The sequence below is a fragment of the Silurus meridionalis genome, chromosome 26 (assembly GCF_014805685.1).
Source record: "Silurus meridionalis isolate SWU-2019-XX chromosome 26, ASM1480568v1, whole genome shotgun sequence".
NCBI lineage: Eukaryota > Metazoa > Chordata > Actinopteri > Siluriformes > Siluridae > Silurus > Silurus meridionalis.
The window spans coordinates 1272212-1298791 of NC_060909.1; the positions used below are offsets into that span (position 1 = coordinate 1272212).

The 26580-nt window shown below is 41.7% G+C and overlaps 2 protein-coding genes across 2 annotated transcripts in view; one reads left to right on the plus strand and one right to left on the minus strand.

Annotated features, from left to right (window-relative positions):
• The first annotated feature begins 279 nt into the window (after positions 1-279).
• On the plus strand, positions 280-17816 carry spg7 (SPG7 matrix AAA peptidase subunit, paraplegin). Its single transcript, XM_046840804.1, has 17 exons — positions 280-526; positions 9016-9112; positions 9490-9573; positions 9663-9904; positions 10689-10828; positions 11457-11559; positions 12733-12858; positions 12958-13120; positions 14089-14262; positions 14547-14671; positions 14742-14844; positions 15000-15110; positions 15203-15318; positions 15436-15592; positions 16256-16419; positions 16515-16592; positions 16931-17816. Exons 1-17 carry the CDS (start codon positions 314-316, stop codon positions 17138-17140), a joined length of 2406 nt encoding a protein of 801 aa, XP_046696760.1. The 5' UTR covers positions 280-313; the 3' UTR covers positions 17141-17816.
• Positions 17817-19437: 1621 nt separating this feature from the next.
• The window catches only part of cdh15 (cadherin 15, type 1, M-cadherin (myotubule)), an 18691-nt gene continuing 11548 nt past the window's right edge, over positions 19438-26580 (minus strand). The window contains exons 11-14 of the mRNA XM_046840065.1: positions 25601-25843; positions 24355-24500; positions 21017-21211; positions 19438-20237 (exon numbers count right to left, since the gene is read on the minus strand). Of these exons, the coding sequence (XP_046696021.1) occupies positions 20037-20237; positions 21017-21211; positions 24355-24500; positions 25601-25843 (785 nt within the window). The 3' untranslated portion in view covers positions 19438-20036. The remainder of the gene's footprint in view (positions 20238-21016; positions 21212-24354; positions 24501-25600; positions 25844-26580) is intronic.

Genomic DNA, 26580 nt, shown 5'->3' on the forward strand with positions numbered 1-26580 from the left:
AATAGAAGTCAGAGTCCGCATGCGCAGTTTGTTTTTGGTTGTTTTTTTCACCCTATAAATAAATATATATTTGTGCTGCAGTCAGTAATAAAGTCTGATCAACAGAGCGACTTCTTTATGATTGTTTAATTGTTTGAAAATTATTTAAATGAAATGTTTACGCAACCTGCGTCACCGGATTTAAAGTGACTCCATAGTCCCTACCCAGGTGCCCTAGGAAGGGTGTGACTGAACGGCTTTGCAGCCTTGTGTAGTGCACTTGGTGTCCTTTATAAAGGTGGTTTGGGCTCCGCCCCGTCACGCAGCGGAGAACATGGCGGCGCTGCTGCAACATGGGAGCCGCTTCGGGAAACACTGTTATGTCGGGCCGCTTCGACTCCTGTCCTCCCGTAGCGTTTATTCAGCCCGAGGCACGAATACAACACTTTCCACCAGCGGCTTAGAAAAGATCCAGAGATGCAGTCAGTGCGCTGGATGGCGGATTATCGTGCAGCCTGGGAGGGGAGTGAAGACCCAAATCATCCAGGTCTGTAACCTGAGACACTGTTTTACTGAGACATGAAGGATGAGGATGGTGAAGGGGCTGTGGACAAAAAGACACGGTGGTGTTGAAGACACTGTTGTGGTGTTGAAGACACTGTTGTGGTGTTGAAGGCACTGTTGTGGTGTTGAAGACACTGTTGTGGTGTTGAAGACACTGTTGTGGTGTTGAAGACACTGTTGTGGTGTTGAAGACACTGTTGTGGTGTTGAAGACACTGTTATGGTGTTGAAGGCACTGTGGACATAAAGGCACTGTTGTGGTGTTGAAGACACTGTTGTGGTGTTGAAGGCACTGTTGTGGTGTTGAAGGCACTGTTGTGGTGTTGAAGACACTGTTGTGGTGTTGAAGACACTGTTATGGTGTTGAAGGCACTGTTGTGGTGTTGAAGACACTGTTGTGGTGTTGAAGACACTGTTGTGGTGTTGAAGACACTGTTGTGGTGTTGAAGACACTGCTGTGGTGTTGAAGACACTGCTGTGGTGTTGAAGACACTGCTGTGGTGTTGAAGACACTGCTGTGGTGTTGAAGACACTGTTGTGGTGTTGAAGGCACTACTGTGGACATAAAGGCACTGTTGTGGTGTTGAAGACACTGTTGTGGTGTTGAAGACACTGTGGACATAAAGGCACTGTTGTGGTGTTGAAGACACTGTTGTGGTGTTGAAGACACTGTTGTGGTGTTGAAGGCACTGTGGACATAAAGGCAATGTGGACATGAAGGCACTGTTATGGTGTTAAAGGCACTGTGGACATGAAGGCACTGTTATGGTGTTGAAGACAGTGTTGTGGTGTTGAAGACAGTGTTGTGGTGTTGAAGGCACTGTTGTGGTGTTGAAGGCACTGTTGTGGTGTTGAAGACACTGTGGACATGAATGCACTGTGGTGTTGAAGACACTGTTGTGGTGTTGAAGGCACTGTTGTGGTGTTGAAGACACTGTTGTGGTGTTGAAGACACTGTGGACATAAAGGCACTGTTGTGGTGTTGAAGACACTGTTGTGGTGTTGAAGACACTGTTGTGGTGTTGAAGGCACTGTGGTGTTGAAGACACTGTGGACATAAAGGCAATGTGGACATGAAGGCACTGTTATGGTGTTGAAGGCACTGTGGACATGAAGGCACTGTTGTGGTGTTGAAGGCACTGTGGACATAAAGGCACTGTTGTTGTGTTGAAGACACTGTTGTTGTGTTGAAGACACTGTTGTTGTGTTGAAGACACTGTTGTGGTGTTGAAGACACTGTTGTGGTGTTGAAGACACTGTTGTGGTGTTGAAGACACTGTGGACATAAAGGCACTGTTGTGGTGTTGAAGACACTGTTGTGGTGTTGAAGACACTGTTGTGGTGTTGAAGGCACTGTTGTGGTGTTGAAGACACTGTGGACATAAAGGCAATGTGGACATGAAGGCACTGTTATGGTGTTGAAGGCACTGTGGACATGAAGGCACTGTTATGGTGTTGAAGGCACTGTGGACATGAATGCACTGTGGTGTTAAAGGCACTGTTGTGGTGTTGAAGGCACTGTTGTGGTGTTGAAGGCACTGTTGTGGTGTTGAAGACACTGTGGACATAAAGGCAATGTGGACATGAAGGCACTGTTATGGTGTTGAAGGCACTGTGGACATGAAGGCACTGTTATGGTGTTGAAGGCACTGTGGACATGAATGCACTGTGGTGTTAAAGACACTGTTGTGGTGTTGAAGGCACTGTGGACATAAAGGCACTGTTTTGGTGTTGAAGGCACTGTTGTGGTGTTGAAGACACTGTTGTTGTGTTGAAGACACTGTTGTGGTGTTGAAGGCACTGTTGTGGTGTTGAAGACACTGCTGTGGTGTTGAAGGCACTGTGGACATAAAGGCACTTTGGTGTTGAAGGCACTGTTGTGGTGTTGAAGACACTGTTATGGTGTTGAAGGCACTGTGGACATAAAGGCAATGTGGACATGAAGGCACTGTTGTGGTGTTGAAGGCACTGTTGTGGTGTTGAAGACACTGTTGTTGTGTTGAAGACACTGTTGTTGTGTTGAAGACACTGTTGTTATGTTGAAGACACTGTTGTTGTGTTGAAGGCACTGTTGTGGTGTTGAAGGCACTGTTGTGGTGTTGAAGACACTGTTGTGGTGTTGAAGGCACTGTTGTGGTGTTGAAGGCACTGTGGACATGAAGGCACTGTTATGGTGTTGAAGACACTGTTATGGTGTTGAAGGCACTGTGGACATGAATGCACTGTGGTGTTGAAGGCACTGTTGTGGTGTTGAAGGCACTGTTGTGGTGTTGAAGGCACTGTTGTGGTGTTGAAGACACTGTGGACATAAAGGCAATGTGGACATGAAGGCACTGTTATGGTGTTAAAGGCACTGTGGACATGAAGGCACTGTTGTGGTGTTGAAGGCACTGTGGACATGAATGCACTGTGGTGTTAAAGACACTGTTGTGGTGTTGAAGGCACTGTGGACATAAAGGCACTGTTTTGGTGTTGAAGGCACTGTTGTGGTGTTGAAGACACTGTTGTTGTGTTGAAGACACTGTTGTGGTGTTGAAGGCACTGTTGTGGTGTTGAAGACACTGCTGTGGTGTTGAAGGCACTGTGGACATAAAGGCACTGTGGTGTTGAAGGCACTGTTGTGGTGTTGAAGACACTGTTATGGTGTTGAAGGCACTGTGGACATAAAGGCAATGTGGACATGAAGGCACTGTTGTGGTGTTGAAGGCACTGTTGTGGTGTTGAAGGCACTGTTGTGGTGTTGAAGACACTGTTGTTGTGTTGAAGGCACTGTTGTGGTGTTGAAGGCACTGTTGTGGTGTTGAAGGCACTGTTGTGGTGTTGAAGACACTGCTGTGGTGTTGAAGGCACTGTGGACATAAAGGCACTGTGGTGTTGAAGGCACTGTTGTGGTGTTGAAGACACTGTTATGGTGTTGAAGGCACTGTGGACATAAAGGCAATGTGGACATGAAGGCACTGTTGTGGTGTTGAAGGCACTGTTGTGGTGTTGAAGGCACTGTTGTGGTGTTGAAGGCACTGTTATGGTGTTAAAGGCACTGTTGTGGTGTTGAAGACACTGCTATGGTGTTGAAGACACTGCTATGGTGTTGAAGACACTGTTGTGGTGTTGAAGACACTGTTGTTGTGTTGAAGACACTGTTGTTGTGTTGAAAACACTGTTGTGGTGTTGAAGACACTGTGGACATAAAGGCAATGTGGACATGAAGGCACTGTTATGGTGTTGAAGACACTATTATGGTGTTGAAGGCACTGTGGACATAAAGGCACTGTGGACATAAAGGCACTGTGGTGTTGAAGACACTGTTGTGGTGTTGAAGGCACTGTTGTGGTGTTGAAGGCACTGTTGTGGTGTTGAAGGCACTGTTATGGTGTTGAAGGCACTGTTATGGTGTTGAAGGCACTGTTGTGGTGTTGAAGACACTGTTGTGGTGTTGAAGACACTGTTGTGGTGTTGAAGACACTGTTGTGGTGTTGAAGGCACTGTTGTGGTGTTGAAGACACTGTTGTGGTGTTGAAGGCACTGTGGACATAAAGGCAATGTGGACATGAAGGCACTGTTGTGGTGTTGAAGGCACTGTTGTGGTGTTGAAGACACTGTTGTGGTGTTAAAGGCACTGTGGACATGAAGGCACTGTTATGGTGTTGAAGGCACTGTGGACATGAATGCACTGTGGTGTTGAAGACACTGTTGTGGTGTTGAAGGCACTGTGGACATGAAGGCACTGTTGTGGTGTTGAAGACACTGTTGTGGTGTTGAAGGCACTGTTGTGGTGTTGAAGGCACTGTTGTGGTGTTGAAGATACTGTGGACATAAAGGCACTGTGGACATGAAGGCATTGTTATGGTGTTGAAGACACTGTTATGGTGTTGAAGACACTGTTATGGTGTTATAGACACTGGACATGAAGGCATTGTGGACATGAATGCACTGTGGTGTTGAAGACACTGTGGACATGAAGGCACTGTGGTCATGAAGGCACTGTGGTGTTGAAGACACTGTTGTGGTGAAGGCACTGTTATGTGAAGGCACTGTGGACATGAAGGCACTGTGGACATAAAGGCACTGTTATGGTGTTGAAGGCACTGTTGTGGTGTTAAAGACACTGTTGTGGTGGTGAAGACACTGTTATGGTGTTGAAGGCACTGTTATGGTGTTAAAGGCACTGTTATGGTGTTGAAGGCACTGTTATGATGTTGAAGGCACTGTTATTGTGTTGAAGGCACTGTTATAGTGTTGAAGGCACTGTGGACATGAAGGCACTGTGGTGATTTAGGCACTGTTATGGTGTTAAAGGCACTGTGGACATGAAGGCACTGTTATGGTGTTGAAGACACTGTTATGGTGTTGGACACTGTTATGCTGTTGAAGGCACTGTTGTGGTGTTGAAGGCACTGTTGTGGTGTTAAAGACACTGTTATAGTGTTGAAGACACTGTTGTGGTGTTGAAGGCACTGTGGACATAAAGGCAATGTGGACATAAAGGCACTGTTATGGTGTTAAAGGCACTGTGGACATGAAGGCACTGTTATGGTGTTGAAGGCACTGTTATGGTGTTGAAGGCACTGTTATGGTGAAGGCACTGTGGACATGAAGGCACTGTGGACATGAAGGCACTGTGGACATGAATGCACTGTGGTGTTGAAGACACTGTTATGGTGTTGAAGGCACTGTGGACATAAGGGCACTGTGGTGTTGAAGACACTGTTATGGTGTTGAAGACACTGTTATGGTGTTGAAGACACTGTTGTGGTGTTGAAGGCACTGTGGACATAAAGGCAATGTGGACATGAAGGCACTGTTGTGGTGTTGAAGGCACTGTTGTGGTGTTGAAGGCACTGTTGTGGTGTTGAAGACACTGTTGTGGTGTTGAAGGCACTGTTGTGGTGTTGAAGGCACTGTTGTGGTGTTGAAGACCCTGTTGTTCTGTTGAAGACCCTGTTGTTCTGTTGAAGACACTGTTGTGGTGTTGAAGATACTGTGGACATAAAGGCAATGTGGACATGAAGGCACTGTTATGGTGTTAAAGGCAATGTGGACATGAAGGCACTGTTATGGTGTTGAAGACACTGTTATGGTGTTGAAGACACTGTTATGGTGTTGAAGACACTGTTATGTTGTTGAAGGCACTGTGGACATGAATGCACTGTGGTGTTGAGGACACTGTTGTGGTGTTGAAGACACTGGGGACATGAAGGCACTGTGGTGATGAAGGCACTGTTATGGTGAAGGCACTGTGGTGTTGAAGGCACTGTTGTGGTGGTAAAGACACTGTTATTGTGAATGCACTGTTATAGTGAATGCACTGTTATAGTGAAGGCACTGTTGTGTTGAAGCCACTGTTATGGTGTTGAAGGCACTGTGGACATGAAGGCACTGTGGTGATGAAGGCACTGTTATGGTGAAGGCACTGTGGTGATGAATTCACTGTTATGGTGAAGGCACTGTTGTGGTGGTAAAGACATTATTGTGAATGCACTGTTACAGTGAATGCACTGTTACAGTGAAGGCACTGTTATAGTGAAGGCACTGTGGTGGTGTTGAAGACACTGTTGTGGTGTTGAAGGCACTGAGATGGTGTTGAAGGCACTGTGGTGATTAAGGCACTGTGGACATGAAGGCACTCTTATGGAGAAGACACTGTTGTGGTGTTGAAGGCACTGTTATGGTTTTGAAGGCACTGTTATGGTGTTGAAGGCACTGTGGTGATGAAGGCACTGTTGTGGTGTTGAAGGCACTGTTGTGGTGTTGAAGGCACTGTTGTGGTGTTGAAGGCACTGTTATGGTGTTGAAGGCACTGTGGACATGAAGGCACTGTGGTGATTTAGGCACTGTTATGGTGAAGGCACTGTGGTGTTGAAGGCACTGTTGTGGTGTTGAAGGCACTGTTGTGGTGTTGAAGGCACTGTTGTGGTGTTGAAGGCACTGTTGTGGTGTTGAAGGCACTGTTGTGGTGTTGAAGACACTGTTATTGTGAAGGCACTGTGGTGATTAAGGCACTGTGGACATGATGGCACTGTGGTGATGAAGGCACTGTTATGGTGTTGACACTGTGGACATGATGGCACTGTGGTGATGAATTCACTTTTATGGTGAAGGCACTGTTGTGGTGGTAAAGACACTGTTATAGTGAAGGCACTGTTATAGTGAAGGCACTGTTATAGTGAAGGCACTGTGGTGGTGTTGAAGACACTGTTGTGGTGTTGAAGGCACTGTGGTGATTAAGGCACTGTGGACATGAAGGCACTTCTGTGGAAAAGGCACTGTTGTGGTGTTGAAGGCACTGTGGACATGAAGGCACTGTTATGATGTTGAAGGCACTGTTGTGGTGTTGAAAACACTGTGGTGGTGTTGAAGGCACTGTTGTGGTGTTGAAGGCACTGTTGTGGTGATGAAGACACTGTGGTGTTGAAGGCACTGTTATGGTGTTGAAGGCACTGTTATGGTGAAGTCACTGTTATGGTGAAGGCACTGTTGTGGTGTTGAAGGCACTGTTGTGGTGTTGAAGGCACTGTTGTGGTGTTGAAGGCACTGTTGTGGTGGTAAAGACACTGTTGTGGTGGTAAAGACACTGTTATTGTGAATGCACTGTTATTGTGAAGGCACTGTTATAGTGAAGGCACTGTTGTGTTGAAGGCACTGTTATGGTGTTGACACTGTGGACATGATGGCACTGTGGTGATGAATTCACTTTTATGGTGAAGGCACTGTTGTGGTGGTAAAGACACTGTTATTGTGAATGCACTGTTATAGTGAAGGCACTGTTATAGTGAAGGCACTGTGGTGGTGTTGAAGACACTGTTGTGGTGTTGAAGGCACTGTGGTGATTAAGGCACTGTGGACATGAAGGCACTTCTGTGGAAAAGGCACTGTTGTGGTGTTGAAGGCACTGTGGACATGAAGGCACTGTGGTGATTTAGGCACTGTTATGGTGTTGAAAACACTGTGGTGGTGTTGAAGGCACTGTTGTGGTGTTGAAGGCACTGTTGTGGTGATGAAGACACTGTGGTGTTGAAGGCACTGTTATGGTGTTGAAGGCACTGTTATGGTGAAGGCACTGTTATGGTGAAGTCACTGTTATGGTGAAGGCACTGTTGTGGTGTTTGAAGGCACTGTTGTGGTGTTTGAAGGCACTGTTGTGGTGTTTGAAGGCACTGTTGTGGTGTTTGAAGGCACTGTTGTGGTGTTTAAAAGCACTGTTGTGGTGTTAAAGGCACTGTTGTGGTGTTGGATACACTGTGTTAAAGGCACTGTTGTGGTGTTTAAGGTACTGTTATGGTGAAGGCACTGTTATAATAAAGGCACTGTTGTGTTGAAGGCACTGTGGTGATGAAGGCACTGTTGTGTTGAAGGCACTGTTGTGGTGTTGAAGACACTGTTATGGTGTTGAAGGCACTGTTATGGTGTTGAAGACACTGTTCTTGTGAAGGCACTATGGTGTTGAAGGCACTATTGTGGTGGTGAAGGCACTGTTGTGGTGTTGTAGGCACTGTTGTGGTGTTGTAGGCACTGTTACAGTGCAGGCACTGTTGTGGTGGTAAAGGGACTTTTGTGGTGTTGAAGATACTGTTATGGTAAAGGCACTGTTGTGGTGTTGAAGGAACTGTGGTGTTGAAGGCACTGTTATGGTAAAGGCACTGTGGTGTTGAAGTCAGCGTTATGGTGAAGGCACTGTGGTGTTAAAGTCACTGTCATGGTGAAGGCACTGGTGATATGGTGATGATGATGAATGGGCTGTGATGATGATGATGATGATGATGAAGGGATGATGATGATGATGATGATGATGATGATGATGATGATAAAGAAGGGCTGTGATAGTGATGATGATGATGATGATGAAGGGGCTGTGATGATGATGATGATGATGATGATGATGATGATGAAGGGTGGTGATGATGATGGTAATGATGAAGAAGGGCTGTGATGGTGATGATGATGATGATGATGATGAAGGGGCTGTGATGGTGGTGATGATGATGATGGTAATGAAGAAGGGCTGTGATGATGATGATGATGATGATGAAGATGGTGATAATGAAGAAGGGGCTGTGATGAAGATGATGATGGACTGTGGACATAAAGGGGTTTGTTTTATTGTTGAAGTAATTAGAGATTTTCTTTTTTCTTTTTTCTTTATTATGATAAACATATGAAATCACCTTCAGGATATATCAGATTGTGGGATGAGGATTATGAGATCATGTCCATGATTCAGCATGTCATGGGAAGTGGATGTAGGATGTTGTTTTCACGATGTTGTAATGAATAAGGAAGAGATTATTTATTTAATTTAGCCAAAGTGACTTCAATGTTTTATAGTAATTCATTCCATAACTTACAGAATTTATAGAAACAGTTCATTCTGGTTTCTGTTTTTTTCTCCTGCTCCACATTTTGTTCTTAATAAAAGATCAGGATTTTATTATCATGCTGAGTATTTGGGTGACACTTTTTTTTCTTCTTCCGACAGCAAATCCTGAACAGACCCCCGAGCCCAACATTTCTCGGGCTGAGTAAAGCACTCCACAGGGACGGTCTGCGTACTGATCCGCTGGGATTGTGGAGAAGTAAGTAATAAGAGAAACAGTAATGTAATCTCTTTTATTCCTCCTTCACCTCATTATTGTAAATCACTGTTAATAATAGCTGTTTATAAAGCAAGAGCTGTATCAAAGATTTTCCCCATGTAGTTATGACTAGGGTTGTAGAACATCTGTAAAACATCTGCATCGGTTTCTTTCTCTATTGAGAGAGGCCAATTTAAACCTCTGGATTGAAATATTTCTGTTCGGTTTCAACTTTATGCATTTAATACACATGATGTGAACAGAAACATGATTCAAGAAGTAGCTTTTTATTATCGAATACATTTTTGAAAGCGTATAAAATGCTGGTAGGAGCACTGGTTCCTCCTCCCCTCATTATTCTGTCTTCTTTCTATCAGGTGCTGTCACTTATTTCAGCACCTCCTCTGATAGACAGCAGAAGAACGATGGACCGAAGAAGAAATCACCCAAAGAGGAAGAAGGTATCTCCGGATTGAAAAGTTCTGATTTGAAGAGGGGAAAAAAAACTACATTTAATTAATGCCTAATTATATGTTCATATTTCTGTCAGAGGAGAAAAAGCAGCGCGAGCAGGAGAATCAGATGTACAAGGAGCGGCTGCGCATTCTCTTCATCATCGCCGTTTGCATGAGCCTGCTGAACCTGTTTACCGCCAGTGGAGGGAACATCTCCTGGAACGACTTTGTGAATGAGATGTTGGCCAAAGGCGAGGTGGCTCGGGTGCAGGTGGTGCCGGAGAGCGAGATCGTAGAGATCGACCTTCACCCCGGGGCTGTGGTTTTCGGCAGGCCTGTGTGTATTCTCCTTGGTGTCGCGTTTGGAAAGCTTGATTTACACCTCACAGCGTTTCTTACCGAGTTCTCAAGCTAAAGCCGGTCATATTTCATAACTCAGTGCTGTAAAATTGTCCTTTCACCAAACAGTTCTATAAATATCCAGACTTTATTCTCATTATAAAATCCTCCCTTAGCATGAAAACAGCTTTACACACTTTCAGCACCTGGACAGTTCTCCAATCATTCAGCTGAAATACTTTGTAAAACGCACCAAAGATGTTCTTCACTAGTAGGAGGTTTTCTTGTTCATCTCAGAGCAGTTTATAGAATAGAATAGAATAGCCTTTATTTGTCACATATACATTACAGCACAGTGAAATTTGTTCTTTGCATATCCCAGCTTGCTTAGAAGCTGGGGTCAGAGCGCAGGGTCAGCCATGATACGGCGCCCCTGGAGCATAGAGGGTTAAGGGCCTTGCTCAAGGGCCCAAGAGTGGAAGCTTGGCGATACCGGGGCTTGAACCCCCGACCTTCCGATCGGTAACCCAGCGCCTTAACCGCTGGAGCTACCACTCCCCCAATGGTAGTTTAGTAGGATTGAGGTGCAGTGTCTGTACTCTTTTGTACTTTTATTTGACCTGCTGATGCGTCATGCGTTCAGGTTCATGGTGGTGCTGGAACGTTATTTCATGTGTTTTTTGTTTCACTCAGCACCTGGTAAATCCAGCACTACAGTGTCCATCACTCCAACGTTTTCCTCCACCTGCTCTGTGGGCACTAAAGCACATTATGTTTTGCAGAGACTCGCCCTGACGTACCGCATGCAGGTGGCCAACATCGATAAGTTCGAGGAGAAGCTGCGAGCTGCAGAGGAGCAACTCAACATAGACCCCAAGGACAGAGTCCCGGTGTCCTACAAGCGCACAGGCTTCTTTGGAAAGTGAGTAGTTTGGCTTTGCGGCTGCTTGGATAGATATCTACATCCTAAGATGAGAAAAGGGTATGGTTTTGCCAAAAGTATGTGGACACACGATCTTCTGTGGATCTCCGGCCAATATGTGGAGGCACGCTATCGTTCATAACGTCTATTGTTTAGGATAACAATATTTCCAAAGAACTCTTCCAGCATGAAGATGTTCCTGTGCACAAATTGAGACAGAGAAACATGGATTATCTAATGGACCTCAAAGAGCCAGAAGGTAGAACAGACATAAGTGATCTCTGGGATTAAAAGCAGCAGTTCACTTGGACCATCAGCAAATATTTTGTGAGGATTTGTGTTTTGAGAGCATCCAAACATTCCAGTTCACCGAAAACCTCTATAACCACAATCCCTCCAGATCTGCTCTGTTTCTTAAGAAGAATCTATATATTTTCTCCTATTTAAAATCGGTAATCCCTTTTTTCATGATGCACAATTTTCTGCGCAGCTGATCAGGTTTTTAATTTACCGCAAGTTGTATTCTGTATATAACTATGTTTGTGACGTATAAAAAAAAAAATCTTGAATCGTTGTCTGCTGCTACATCCAAATTCTAACCCTTTGTATTCGCTCGTCACCGCTGCAGCGCCCTCTACGCTCTCGGCATGGCCGCTGTCGGAGTCGGAATCCTATGGTACATCTTCCGCTTGGCAGGGATGGGCGTACGAGAGGGCGGATTCAGCGCCTTCGTAAGTCATGACTCTTAACATTATCCATTTTATTTCTAATGCTGGTGAACGCATTCGACTTTTTTCCGACTTCACAAATCAGCCAGGAAATGTTTGGAGTGTGAGTTTATTCTTCATACATGTCTGATTTCTATTTAGATATTTGGATCGATTAAATGAATAAAGTACTCAAAATAACACAGTTTACATTCCAACAATTATAAAACAGGCATCTGTGTTACAAAATGATTATAAAAAACAAGCAAAAAAACAAAAACAGGATGTGTATATTTTACAACCTCTATTCCAGACAGTTAGGGACTCTGTGTAACATGTAAATAAAAATAGAATGCAATGATTTGCAAATTTCTTAAATCCATATTCTATTCACAATAAAAAAAAGTCATTTTGAAATTGACGTCTCGAAAAAGTTGAGACGGTGCCGTGTTTCCCACTTTGTAGCATCACGTTTTCTGTACGTGTACATCTGGGACCTGAGTTTTGGGAGAGGAATGTTCTTCCGTATGTGTCTGATACAGGATTCTAGCTGCTGAACAGTTCTGGGTTTTCTTTGTTGTGTTTTTTGTTTCATAATGCACCAAATGTTGTCCGATGGTGAAAGATCAAGATTGCATGCAGGTCAGTTCAGCACCTGGACTCTTCTACTATGAAGTCATGCTATTGTATTAGATGCAGTTTGCAGTTAACATGTTAACATTGTCCTTCTCAAATCTACAAGGCCTTTTCTGGAAAAAATACGTTTTCTGGACCTGCTCATTTTTACTTCTGAGAGACTCTCTGAGTTACACTATTTATGCCCAATCATCTAATAATTGCCTGTTGGTAATAAACCTTATTAGTTACAAAATGTTTCTTCAACTGTTCAATTTTAATAACAAACTTTTTCCAGACTTTTGTTGCCCCGACTTTTTTGAGACGTGTTGCAGCCGTCAAATTTAAAATGATCTTGTTTATTTTTTCCTTAAAACAGTACATTTCTTTAATTTGTGATTTTTTTTCATTGTTCTATTGTGTATAAAATATGGATTTTTGAGATTTGCAAATCATTGCATTTGTTCTGTTTCAATTTACATTCTACACACTGCCCCAACTTTTTTCTTTTGGAATTAGGATTGTATATGGATTCTGTCTTCCGCTCTTTATTTACTGATTGATTGATTTGTATAAACCTAGAATCAGTTAAAAATGGCAAAGTTCACCGTCGTAGACGGAAAGTCCGGGAAAGGAGTAAGCTTCAAAGACGTAGCCGGGATGCACGAGGCCAAGATGGAGGTGAAGGAGTTTGTGGATTATCTAAAGGTATAATCTTCAGAGCTTCTTTTCATTGTATTTGTTCAAAAAGATCAATATCAGTCCTAAAAAAAGCTGTAGAATTGATAGTAAGTGTTGTTTTTACAGAATCCAGACAGATACTTGAACTTGGGAGCGAAGGTACCCAAGGGTGCGCTGCTGCTCGGGCCGCCAGGTTGTGGCAAAACCCTGCTGGCTAAAGCAGTGGCTACTGAAGCCCAGGTGCCCTTTCTGGCTATGGCTGGATCTGAGTTTGTGGAGGTGATTGGAGGTGAGATCTCAGCTTGATGCCTGGCCTTTCTTCCTTCCTTTGATGCATCTGGAAAAAAATTCAGCTTTGATGCAGGATTTATTTATTAGGCAAAAAAAGCGGACGGTGCAGGAAAAAACATTTTCTTTTCTTTTCAGTCTGACTCTGTGCCATGGGATTAAAAGTAATTGAAATATATTCGAAAATAATTCTCTGTAGCAGAAATCGGACGTTTCCTTGAACTTTGTCTTTAGTACTAAAACCTGGCCTCTTTTCTACAGTTACAATGAGGAATTATGATTATAACAATGAGTTTAAATATACCAGAATATTTGTTACTCCCTGTGTACTCTTTAATTTGGTACTTGGCAGAGGTTGGACATATGATCTGTAAGACTTCTCTGAAAGGAACATTGTTATTAATAAGCATAAGTTTGTATTTATATATATACATTTAACGTGTGCTGAATTTGTTCTTATATCATCACTGTCTTTATAACTATTTTAACAGGAGAAAAACGTGTGCATCAGCGTGCATTATATATATATATATATATATTTATTGTTTTTAGCATCTCGGACTGTCCCCAATCAGCGTTCTGCACTCGTTATTTGAATATTACCACAAACTCCATTGAAGTCAATGTGTTGAATTCAATTCCTTTGAACGCGACTGCCCCAAACGCTCGAAATTTATGAGACCTGCACATTTGAAACATCACTATTACTCTGACGTTTTGACTGTAAATGTTAAGTATTAGTGAAATGTTAAGTACCACAAGTGGTCTTTCATTACTCTATTCATGACTCAGTATTTGCCGGGGTGTAAATTTTGATTGGTGTTTGATATAAAATAAATAGTGCTTTTAAAACAAATCCTTGAATCTGGTGTTTATGAAAGCGTGGGAACTCTGTAAGCGACACAGTACAGCTCTGTGTGTTCTATAACAAGTCTTTTTTACATGATTAACTTGATCCGTGTGTTTCAGGCCTCGGTGCTGCGAGGGTGAGGAGTTTGTTTAAAGAGGCGAGAACGCGGGCACCCTGCATCGTCTACATCGACGAGATCGACGCTGTGGGTAAAAAACGATCCACCAACATGTCCGGCTTCAGCAACACCGAGGAAGAGCAGACTCTCAACCAGCTACTAGTTGAAATGGATGGTATGAACAGATTGGATTTATTTTGTCATTTTATCAAGTTATTGACGAGGTGGTTTTTAAAAAGTTTGGAGATTCGCTCTGTTTACAAGAAAGTATTTTATTTATCTACGTTTTCACACGTTCACCTTCAAAACATGTCCCCATGCACAGCAATACAGTGCTAACAGTGTTCTTCTGAGACGTGTCCTGGAAGTCTTCTTTTTCGAAGCGTGTCCAGCACCTTCTGCGTTTCGCAGTGGATCAGTCCCTAGGTTTGACTCTGCTCCTGTCTTTGTCTCCTCTAGGTATGGGAACCACCGATCACGTCATTGTCTTGGCGTCCACCAACCGAGCAGATATTTTGGACAATGCTTTGATGAGACCAGGACGGCTGGACAGACACATATTTATTGACCTCCCCACTCTCCAGGTACTGTTCATTCAGATGGAATCATTTGTAGACGTGCAATCTCCATCTCTAATGTTCTGATGATTTTTAGGAGAGAAAGGAGATCTTTGAGCAGCACTTGAAGATCCTTAAGCTTTCCCATCCTGCAAATTTCTACTCCTTGCGTCTGGCGGAGCTCACGCCTGGCTTCAGTGGTGGGTTTTTCAGATTTTATCAAGCTGGTCATGAAACCCCTCAGATGAGCAGCAGGACAATACCTGGATAGAGAGCTAAACAATTCAAAACAAAAGCAGAACTTGGGCATGAATTTCCTCTCCGAGCTCATTTGAGGTTTCTCTGACTCTGACAGGTGCTGACATCGCAAACATTTGCAATGAAGCGGCTCTTCACGCGGCCCGTGAAGGCTACAAGACCATTGATACGTTTAATTTTGAATATGCAGTGGAGAGAATTATTGCAGGTACAACAGCGTCCATGGACTCGCTGTTGCTCTTATCTTATATTTGCTTGTTATTGTTATCTAGTCTTATATTTGCTTTTTGCAATGAGCAGGCAGTGTTAAGAAGAACAAGATCTTGTCTAAATCGGAGAGGAGGGTGGTGGCGTTCCACGAGTCAGGCCACGCTCTTGTGGGATGGCTGCTGGAACACACAGAAGCCGTCATGAAGGTACAGAATGTGTTACATATTGTATAAAGGTTTCATGCGTGTATTTGGATTGTTTGTCATGTTTAATGTTCACGGAGGTATTTATCTTCTTTATGCGGGGTTTCTCACCTCCGGTAGGTGTCCATAGCTCCGAGGACCAACGCTGCTCTAGGCTTCTCCCAGATCCTGCCAAAGGACCAGTACCTGTTAACCAAAGAGCAGCTGTTTGAGAGAATGTGCATGGCTCTGGGTGGCAGAGCCTCTGAAGCCATTACATTTAACAAAGTCACTACAGGTATGTTTAATCTGCCCACATGCGCACACACACACACACACAGTTGGCGTGTATGAAAGTTAGTCCCAGTGAAGGGGCGTGACCTCAAAGCCCACCTTTGAGCAAGACGCCACTTTGTGCCCATTAATCACACCGAAGGGGGCGTGGCTTATGTGCAAATTAATTACATTGGGGGCCCTCTGTGCGCATTAACCAAACTGAAGGGGGCGTGGCCTCCTTGTGCATTAATCATACGGAGGGGGTGTGGCCTCTGTGTGCATTAATCACACGGAAGGGGGTGTGGCCTCATTGTGCATTAATCATACTGAAGGGGGTGTGGCCTCCGTGTGCATTAATCATAATGAAGGGGGCATGGCCTCAGTGTGCATTAATCATACTGAAGGGGGTGTGGCCTCTCTGTGCATTAATCATACTGAAGGGGGTGTGGCCTCAGTGTGCATTAATCATACTGAAGGGGGTGTGGCCTCAGTGTGCATTAATCATACTGAAGGGGGGAGATGTGACCTATACTAATCAGTCCCTGTGCTCATGTTCATCATATGCTGAGAAGGAGACACGGCTTCCTAATAAATAAAGTGAATATTGTTGACTGAATATTGAAGTATACACAGCACAGGGAAGTACCACGTGAACACCACATCAAACTAATACCACTGTACACAGGTGCTCAGGATGATCTGCGAAAGGTGACACGTGTCGCCTACGCCATGGTCAAGCAGTATGGCATGGTGCCTAATGTTGGACAGGTGTCCTTCCCTGAAACAGATCAACAGGCGGGTATCGGGCGCAGGCCCTTCAGCCAGGCCCTTCAGCAGCAGATGGACCATGTGAGCGAACACACACATAGAAAACAGTCTATGATTTTATTTCAGAGTCAGTAAATGCACAGGAATAACAAATCGTGACTGTTGATGTTCTTCAGGAAGCGAAGATGTTAATTGCACGTGCGTACAGACTCACGGAGAAACTGCTCCTGGATAACAGGGACAAACTTGTACTGGTGAGTCACATTCAGAGAAATATCACTGATTTATCTCATGCACTTTTAATGTATGTAATGCGTTCGGACTCTTACTATCCAAAGTATGAAATACATGAGGTGGGTGGGTGGGTGGGTGGATGGATGGATGGATGGCAGGTTTGAGTCTCCTAGTTCAAGTGCAGGGAAAATGAGTTTTGGAGAAGAACCACATATGGTTGGAAAAATCAGATGTTCTAATACTTTTGTCCATATACGTTTTATTATCACGTTATTCAGCGATGTTTATAGACTACTCAGCAGTCTTATTAATGAGAATGAAAGATGAAAAACTCACCATGATGATGTTGGTGTTCTAGTTGGCCGACGCGCTCCTCGAGCGAGAAGTGGTGAACTACGATGACATTGAGGCTCTGTTCGGTCCGTCTCCGCACGGCCCCAAAAAGATGATCGCCCCTCAGAGCTGGATCGAAGCAGAGAAGGATAAGCAGGACGTGGGAGATGAGGAGCCTCCTACGCCCCCTAAAGCACGGAGGGAAGAGGAGTACGAGAACCTGGGGCCGAAGTGATCCTCCTACTGTAAATATATACAGAAGTTTGTGGACACCTAGAAAATGCCTATGAGCTTTTCCTATGCTTATTTTGCATTTTGCTCTTCTGGGAAGATGTTCCACTAGATTTTGTGGAGATTTGTGCTAATTCAGCTACAAAGGGTTGTTCATTGTTCCGTAGTGTTGGAGAGCTATAGCAGATCTTCCACTCTAACTCATGTAAAGCAGATCTTCATGGAGCTGGCTTTGAGGCTCCATGAAGCACATGAATTCTGCTCTTACGCATAGAAGAGAAAAGGCTATTTTTTTGAAGATGCATTATAAGGTGAGAGCTGATTGGTCAGTTTTTTTGGGGACGCCTGCAGTGTAATTTTTAATATATAAATGCAGGTTAAAGCAGCCAATGAAAACGTCCCTCTGTTCATCATTTAAAGCACTATTTTATTTATTTTGATGCGATCTGTGAAATTATTGTTCTCGCGGTAGCCGTGATGACGTGTACTCTCTAAAATAAATAAATAAATAAATCAAACGTCCTCGCAGGTTATCAGAGACGTGTCCTGCCAAACCTCACAGATTGTTTTTTTTTTTTTATATATATTTTCCTGTACAAGCGTACGTTCCACTGTAAAGATGTTATTTTTGTGTTGAATAAGTAAAACAGCACCGCCGGTTGCCTTTTTCTTTTATTTTACAAAATGTCACGACAATTCGTAAGAAATAAATATGAAAAGAAAAAAAAGATTCCTTGCACACAAAAAAAAACAACAACATGGTAAAAGAAGGAATAACTGTTTTTTGGGAGTAAAATGTTTTATAAAGCCGTAATGAATAAAGAAACGCTGTCGGAAAAAAACTGCAACTTTATATACAATCGTATAAAAAAAACAAGTATCACAAAATTACTACACAATGTTCAGTGTCCCATTTATCAGAAAAGCATTTCATAGTGCTTTCATTTATAAAAAACAAAAACATGCTTCTAGTTTATTTTTCCATTTTATATATATATATATATATATATATATATATATATATATATATATATATATATATATATATATATATATATATATATATATAATTATTATTTTGCAGTAAAAACCTCGGCTTCTTTCACGCCATTTGTTCATCCAGGGTTTGCAGGTTTCCTCTGGGTTCTCCGGTTTCCTCCGACAATTGATGAAATGATGTTCTACTAGCTTTGGTGGAGATTTGTGGAGATTCATTCAGCCACAATGGTGTTAGAAAAGTTGACATGTGGTGAAGAGGCCTGGGGTGCAGTCAGCGTTCCAGCTCAACATGTCTATTAGGGTTGGAGGTCTTTAGCAGAAGATCTTCTACTCATTTAGGAACAGATTTGAATGAAGGGAAAATTTCATTCTCCAGCATTCAAAGACATTTGCACATGGAGGAGAAGGTAAGAGTTTGGAGAAGAAGCACATGGAGGAGAAGGGAAGAGTTTGGAGAAGAAGCACATGGAGGAGAAGGGAAGAGTTTGGAGAAGAAGCACATGGAGGAGAAGGGAAGAGTTTGAAGAAGAAGCACGTGAAGGAGAAGGGAAGAGTTTGGAGAAGAAGCACATGGAGGAGAAGGGAAGAGTTTGGAGAAGAAGCACATGGAGGAGGAGGGAAGAGTTTGGAGAAGAAGCACATGGAGGAGAAGGGAAGAGTTTGGAGAAGAAGCACATGGAGGAGAAGGAAGAGTTTGGAGAAGCATGGAGGAGAAGGGAAGAGTTTGGAGAAAAGCACATGGAGGAGGAGGGAAGAGTTTGGAGAAGAAGCACATGGAGGAGAAGGGAAGAGTTTGAGAAGAAGCACATGGAGGAGGAGGGAAGAGTTTGGAGAAAAAGCACATGGAGGAGAAGGGAAGAGTTTGGAGAAGCATGTGGAGGAGAAGGGAAGAGTTTGGAGAAGAAGCACATGGAGGAGAAGGGAAGAGTTTGGAGAAGAAGCACATGGAGGAGAAGGGAAGAGTTTGGAGAAGATGCACATGGAGGAGAAGGGAAGAGTTTGGAGAAGAAGCACATGGAGGAGAAGGGAAGAGTTTGGAGAAGAAGCACATGGAGGAGAAGGGAAGAGTTTGAGAAGAAGCACATGGAGGAGAAGGAAGAGTTTGGAGAAGATGCACATGGAGGAGAAGGAAGAGTTTGGAGAAGAAGCACATGGAGGAGAAGGGAAGAGTTTGGAGAAGAAGCACATGGAGGAGAAGGGAAGAGTTTGGAAGAAGCACATGGAGGAGAAGGAAGAGTTTGGAGAAGATGCACATGGAGGAGAAGGGAAGAGTTTGGAGAAGAAGCACATGGAGGAGAAGGGAAGAGTTTGGAGAAGAAGCACATGGAGGAGAAGGGAAGAGTTTGAAGAAGAAGCACATGGAGGAGAAGGGAAGAGTTTGGAGAAGAAGCACAAATGGCTGGAAAAGCCAGGTTCTCACATTTGCAGATAATTAGTGTTAGGAGCTCTGAATCCTAAAAGGAAAAATGGTTCTTTTTACATCTCTCTCTTATTATAATGCACTTTCCTTTTTAAAAGAATGTAAAAGCACCATCATGGCAGCGTTGTGAAATAACTCGCTGATCCGTAACGGCGCTGTGGGAGAAAAAAAATGGCTCATGCCGTCTCTCACTTGACAGCATTGAACTTTTAAAAGAACACCCTGGAGGCCAATTTGAGAAGCTTCTGCAGGTTCGATGATCCACACACACACACACACACATTCCCATCCTCATCAGTAGTGCCTACATCACAGAGCCCTTAATGCGTACAGTGGGGAATGTGGGAATGATGTTGAAACACTTTCTCCTGGAGTTTTGGTTAAGGAGATACATATATATATATATATATATAAATAGAAAAAACATGTGCTTTGAGAAAAAAAAAGAAATCTTGTGTAGGCACAGATGCTATGAGGATGACTAGCGCGGGTCGTACATGTTAGCCAGTTTCTTGAAGCGCGGTCCCCAGTCGTTAAGGTAGTCGTAGTCCTGGTCTTCGTCTGAGCCACAGGAAGCGATGGAGCTCAGGCTGCCCGCGAGAGAAGCGTTTCCTTCGAAGTCGTAGATCAGAGCCGTGTCGAAAGGAGGCACGTTGGGGTCGTTGTCTGCAACGTCCAGGCACTGCAGAGAAGAAATGATAAGCGGCTCTGTGATCTCACATGCATACTAATGGTAGTCAGAAGAACATAAGAAGGAAGAGAGAAATTCGAATAAATAAATAAATGATCATTAAAACCTTTAATTATAATAAAATGTCATTGTATTAACTTTTCATTCACAGGGTTTTCAGTTTATTTTATTTATTTATTATAATTTTTTATTATAATTTTTTTTTTTTACACATAATCCTGACTCGTTTTGTTCTAGTTTGTGTTTGTGTAGCATAGGATCGGTATGCGCTCCTTTTCGAACATCTTATTCCACCTTTAGTCCTCGTTTGCTCTTCTAGTAACCTCCACTTTTCTGGGAAGATGTTCCACTAGATTGTGTGGAGGTTTCATTTGGCTAAAATTCATTCATTCATTGTTCAATAGGGTTGGAGCTCCATAGCAGGAGATCTTCGACTCCAACTAATGTAAACCCATGGAGCTGGCTTGAACTAGGAGAGCTGGATCTACTAAGATCAAGCGAAGGGAGAAGTTCATCCACCTCATCCAAAGAAATCCTATACAAATGTGTGCCTTAAAGTTTGTGGTAACAGTTTGGAGAAAAAGGACCACATATGGGTGGAAAAGTCTGCTGTCCCAATACTTTTGAATGCTTCATGCGCACCTTTAAAAGGAAATGAAATAGAAAACAAAACGAAAAAACCCTATAATAACAATCTCTCTTATTGCCTTTTTTAATTGACATTTTTTTTACCCTTTTTTTTAATTTATGAAGAATTTATTCTCACGTACATCACTGATGAAATCTTCAATGTCGGTAGGTTCTCCTTTAGGTTTGCGTGGGTACGCAGGTGAAGGTAAGTTGTACGGAGCATCTTTCCGGAGTGGCTGCTTCCATTTAGGATGACCGGATCCTGGTGGACTGAAGGATTCCGGAGGAGGAACCATGTGATTCGGGGTCCTCAGGAGATCAATGTTGAAGGCATCCTGAAAGAGAAGAAACCAGAGTGATTTCTGTCTGTTAATGTGCACAAGCTGGACACAGTATAACAGTCTAAAACCATCCTGGATCTGATATGGGTTTAGTAAATGATATAGAACATAAACATAACATGGATAATCCTTACAACATAAAGAAAAGTGGGTAAGACCACTCAAGTGATGGAAAAGTCCAAAGTCCAGGGCTGTGATGCCAAAACAATTGAATTATTATTGAAACGCAAAGCTGAGTAAATAAATACGACTGAGAAATCACAGTCTGAACCTTCTGAACCAGACATTCAATTAAATTCAATTCAGTTTTATTTGTGTTGCGTTTTTAATAATGAATATTGTCTTGAAGCTGCTTTACAGAGGTTATAATATATACAGTAATTAGTGTAAGTATATCCCTTATGAGTGAACATTTAAAATGTGGCAGGGAAATACCCTGAGATGGGATTCGGTAGAAAACTTGAGAAGAACCAGACTCAAAAGTGAACCCATTCCATCTGAGTGGCACCAAATGACCACATTTCCCTTTTAATACAAGCGTTTCTTTTATTCGCCGCCATCTTTTTATCCAACATGTGACTTTGGTTCTTCTCTTAACCAATTCCCAACATGCCTCCATTGAGACACATCCCTGCATGCAGATCATCTATCAGTACTGTGCATTACTTCAGATGCAAAACAATTCATTAACATTTGTTTGTTTACTTAACTGTAGTGTTATAAAACTGTCTCAAGACCATTTTCTGAAGGTCTGATCTCGGTCTGAACGGATTTAATCTCAATCTTGCATCATAAAATTAAGATGAATTTATTTCAAGACTGGTCAAGAACATTACTGCTGGGATTTCACTAAATTGCAGATGCATTGTCTGATTTATTTGTTAACATCATTAATGTGATTAGAATTAAAACCTTATGCTTCAAACACAACCAGTGTTCAGTTTCTAATTCGGTTTCTTTTGGTGCTGGGGTGCGGGTCAGAAATAAACATGGGATTGTAAAACAGAACTAATATGAAATCTTGAGATCTTTTTCATAACATCTGATATAATAAAGCCACAGCACAAGCACAAGAGAGCTGTTTTAAGGGATATGAGAAAAAGTAAAAAAAAAAAAAAACAGGAAGTCCATATGAATTGACTTTTAGACAACTGAATTTAAAATTCGACATTTTAGACGCCAAAAAAAATAGCTCCAAACAAATCCATAAAAAAACCAACCTGCGTTTATTTGAAATATGAAACATCTTGTGTGTAGATAACTCTCTTAATGACTGTTCATGCATCAATATTAAACATACATTGAATTATTACTGTATTAATACTATTATCTGATCTTTTTATGTAAATTAAATTATCATAGATTTCAATATATCTGGGGTATTTACAGCTTTTCTGCATTTTTAATGTTGAACATTTTTGTGTGCACAGAAATGATATTGGTGGATGATAAATTATGAAAAGCATTGAATAAAGATGTTTATTTCAGTTCTTGAATGTGGTTTTCTCTTTTATTTGGCTCATAGAAATAAAAGGAGAATTCCTACCTATAAAATTCACCTCTGCAATGACTTTTTATTATTAGCATTTTATTACAACTTTTAATCGTAAGGGTTACGTTGCTATTTTGGTATTTAAAGAGGTCTTGATCGCTTATTGTTTTAGTCCTGGTTCTGATTTTTAAGCCCTGATTTAAGTGGTGATTTAAGTGGTCTTGACAACAATACTATATAACTGTATTTGGTAAAATACAATTAAAATTCAATAAAAATGCTATAAAAAATAAATCGTGTACACTTGTGATCACTGTGCTTTAGATTCTGGTAACATCTTAATCATAATGCAGATTTACTGATTTGATTGGTTAGAATGAGAAATAAAAAATACCACAATATTTTCTCCTCTGAGGCGTCTGAACCCTCAAAAAGAGAAAACACAGCTATGAAGGCTAATTAGCAAAACAGTCTACAGTTAGCATCTTAACTCGGTAATACAATAAAACCAATAATAACTAGCTGTTTTTACAAATGTTTGAGATCGGCTTCCAAACATTAGGTAGACAATAATCTCCCTTATGAATGCTAAAACTGTTTAGCGAGTAACTAGCAGCATTAATGCTAAGCCAGCAACAGCTGTATGTTTGATTATGGAGGAAAAAGGGTTCATTAGAAACTAAAATTAGCTTCCAAATTAGATTGAAAACAGTAAAAATCTATGAATGAACATGTTAATTAATAGCATTAACTTTAATCACACTATAAAGTCTCAGAGTTTTTTTTCCTCATTACTGTTCATTAGGGATCGCTCATTAGGTACACACTTTTAGGGATGAATGTTTTATATGAGCATTTTAATGCTATGCATTTCAATAAATCTGCTTTGTGACAATGTATACTGTAAAAAAACACATGCTATACAAATAAAACTAGATTGAAAGTATTTTTTAAGGACTAAGGTGCCATTTTGAAAGCTATTTAAAAAACTATGACTTTTGAATGCCTTTGTGGTTGTTATTAGAAGACTGAAATGTGTCAGCTGCATGAATTCCCCAGGCTAATTCAGAGCTTCTCTGTGCCATACATGGTGTGTATCGGTGTTTCCCACAGACTCACCACACACCAGCTGCTGCTCTCCACTCCCTCGGTCTGCCTCACCCCAAACATACCGCACAGTGGGCTGTTTTACACATTTTCATGCTCACACACACACAAATCCATAAATACATTATATGGCCAAAAACTATAAGGACACCTGACTTTCAGAGCCATATGTAGTTCTTCTCTAAACTTTACTAGAAAGTTGGAGGTACAGAACTGTTCAGGACGTCTTTGGATGCGGTTGTATGAAATGTTCCCAATGTACAGAGCCAGTTTAATGAAAATATGCTTTACATGGGTTGAAGAGGAACATCTACTGTAGAGAGCATTGACCTTCAACCTTATTAAACAACGAATGTGAACGCTGACTGCACCACCAGGCCTCCTCACCTCATCTACATCAGTACCTGACATTACTCACCAGAAGTGTGGAGGTTATTATAATAGCAACTGGAGACTAAATGTGGAATGAATTCAAAAAAGAAGCACCTATGATCAGGTGTCCATAAAATTTTGTTCAAATTGGTTTGTTAATCCTCACCTCGTCTTCCTCTCCCCCGCCCTGCTCATCGTAGTTCAGTACATTGTCACGTATGTCATCGTCTGATTCTCCAATCAGCAGACCTCCTCCCTTTTTAACACCACGCCTGGTGCAGCTCCTCATGGCCACAGCAAGGAGCAACAACACTGAGCAACACACACACACACACACACACACACACACACACACACACACACACACACACACACACATATATATATCTATATTTGATGTAACCGCTTTCTGATAGAGTGTAATGGTACATGTATTCCTTTTAATGTGCGGAACATAGTTAATTTATATTTTGTTTCCTCAGGAACGTATTAAGTGGCGGACCACAAGTTTGTTAAGTCACTGCCTGGCACTTTAAGCACATTTTTTTTACAATTATTATTAATCTTGAAAACATACACAACAATGCCAAGGATATAAAAAAGAAACTCGAGTTATTGCAGTGTCACAGGGGCTACTCAGTCAGTACTGGAAATACGATTTGTTTTGCGCATGCATATGTAAAATATTCTAATTGTTTATCTAAATGTCAATATGTTAAATATTCTATTTGAAATATGTTAAATATGCAGGTTAAAGAATCTATAGCGTTATCGTTAACCGATAACCAGGAAGAGTCTGGCAGCTAATGTTAGCGCTATGGATTCTTTAACATTTTATATCCAGTTTCAAGAATTTCTCTCAAAAGGAGAAAATCCAGACAATTCCAGTTAAGTAGAACATATGTTACACACACACACTTATAAACACATCTGTATTACCCAAATGGGGTCTAACAAATGTCAACATTTTCATATAATTTTTCTGTTTATTGAATTTTATTTAATCAATTTAATTTGTGCCAATTTAATTGATTACTCAATTTAATTAATATAATAAAAAGTGTATTGCATTATTTTGACGTTTTTTTATTTTTTAGCAAATATTATATTATTTTACCAAGCAGGAATTTTATTAAAACATGTTTTTAAGTGTTAAAATGTTGATAATCACATATTAATAATAATAAAATGCGTTAAATAAAACGAAAAGCAGTTTGATGTTTTGCATTTCTGAACCGTAACTGAACCGAAATCGACCCGAACTGTGATTTATAAACCGAGGTACGTCCCGAACCGAGGATTTTGTGTAGCGTTACACTCTTACTTTCAGATATATTTTTTTTTAACTACAATAAATAAATGCACTCATGACTTCATCTCAGCCTCAAGAAAAAAAAAAAAAAAAAACTTACATATTAGAAGAGCAACACTGGCCATGATGATCATAAGAGCGATAAAGCTGATTCCCGCTCTAGTTCCAAAAATGGCCGCCGCTGTGGCGCTCATACATTGTCCAACCCTATCGCATGGACACACTGTCACGTTCACCAATGCGTTGGAGGAGAGAGAAGGAGAACCCGAGTCTGATACAGTGATCGGGATGGAGAACTCCCCCTGATCTATATCTATCACAGGCTGCAGCATGGCGTGAGTCTCTGCACAGGACAGAAAAGCAGACATGGCAGTTTTAACATTAAGAGGGTTACAGTGTTGGACAGTAATAAAGTTAATGTCATTTGTTACTGTACTTAAGTAGTTTTTTCGTGTATCTGTATTAATTTCCATTCGAAAATTAAAACGTAACTGGTGAAACACGCAGCGAGTCACCAATCAGGATCGAGCGCACGCTCTGTTTTACACGTGTTCTGATCGGCGCTCGGTGCATCTACTGATCACCAACATACAGTTCAGCATCAGTTCAACATCAAGCAGAACATTTAGAGAGGAATAAATGATGAAGAAACTCCAGACTCGAACTCGCAACAACACACGTGACCTCATTTACATGATTCACATTCGAGTCTTTTCACATAAACTTGATTTGATTAAAAGTTTTGTGACTGAAATGATAATAGGAAAATGACAGCCATAATAAAACATAGTACTTTGGATACTTAAGTACATTTGAAGGCTTTTTAAAGGGACACTTTTACTTTTATTGGAGGAATATTTTACAGAGTAGATCTTTACTTTAATTATTTGTCCACTTCGTCCACCGCTGGTTTTCAAGAATTTGTTTTGGCAAAAATAATTGAACAATGTGGACAAAGGCAACCTTTCTAAGAGTCACTAATGGTTTCAACCTGAAGAACACCAAGCACTAGAGCTCACAGACGTCTGAGGTTTGCTGCACTTGATTAGGAACTCTAAAATGGATGGATGGAGGGATTGT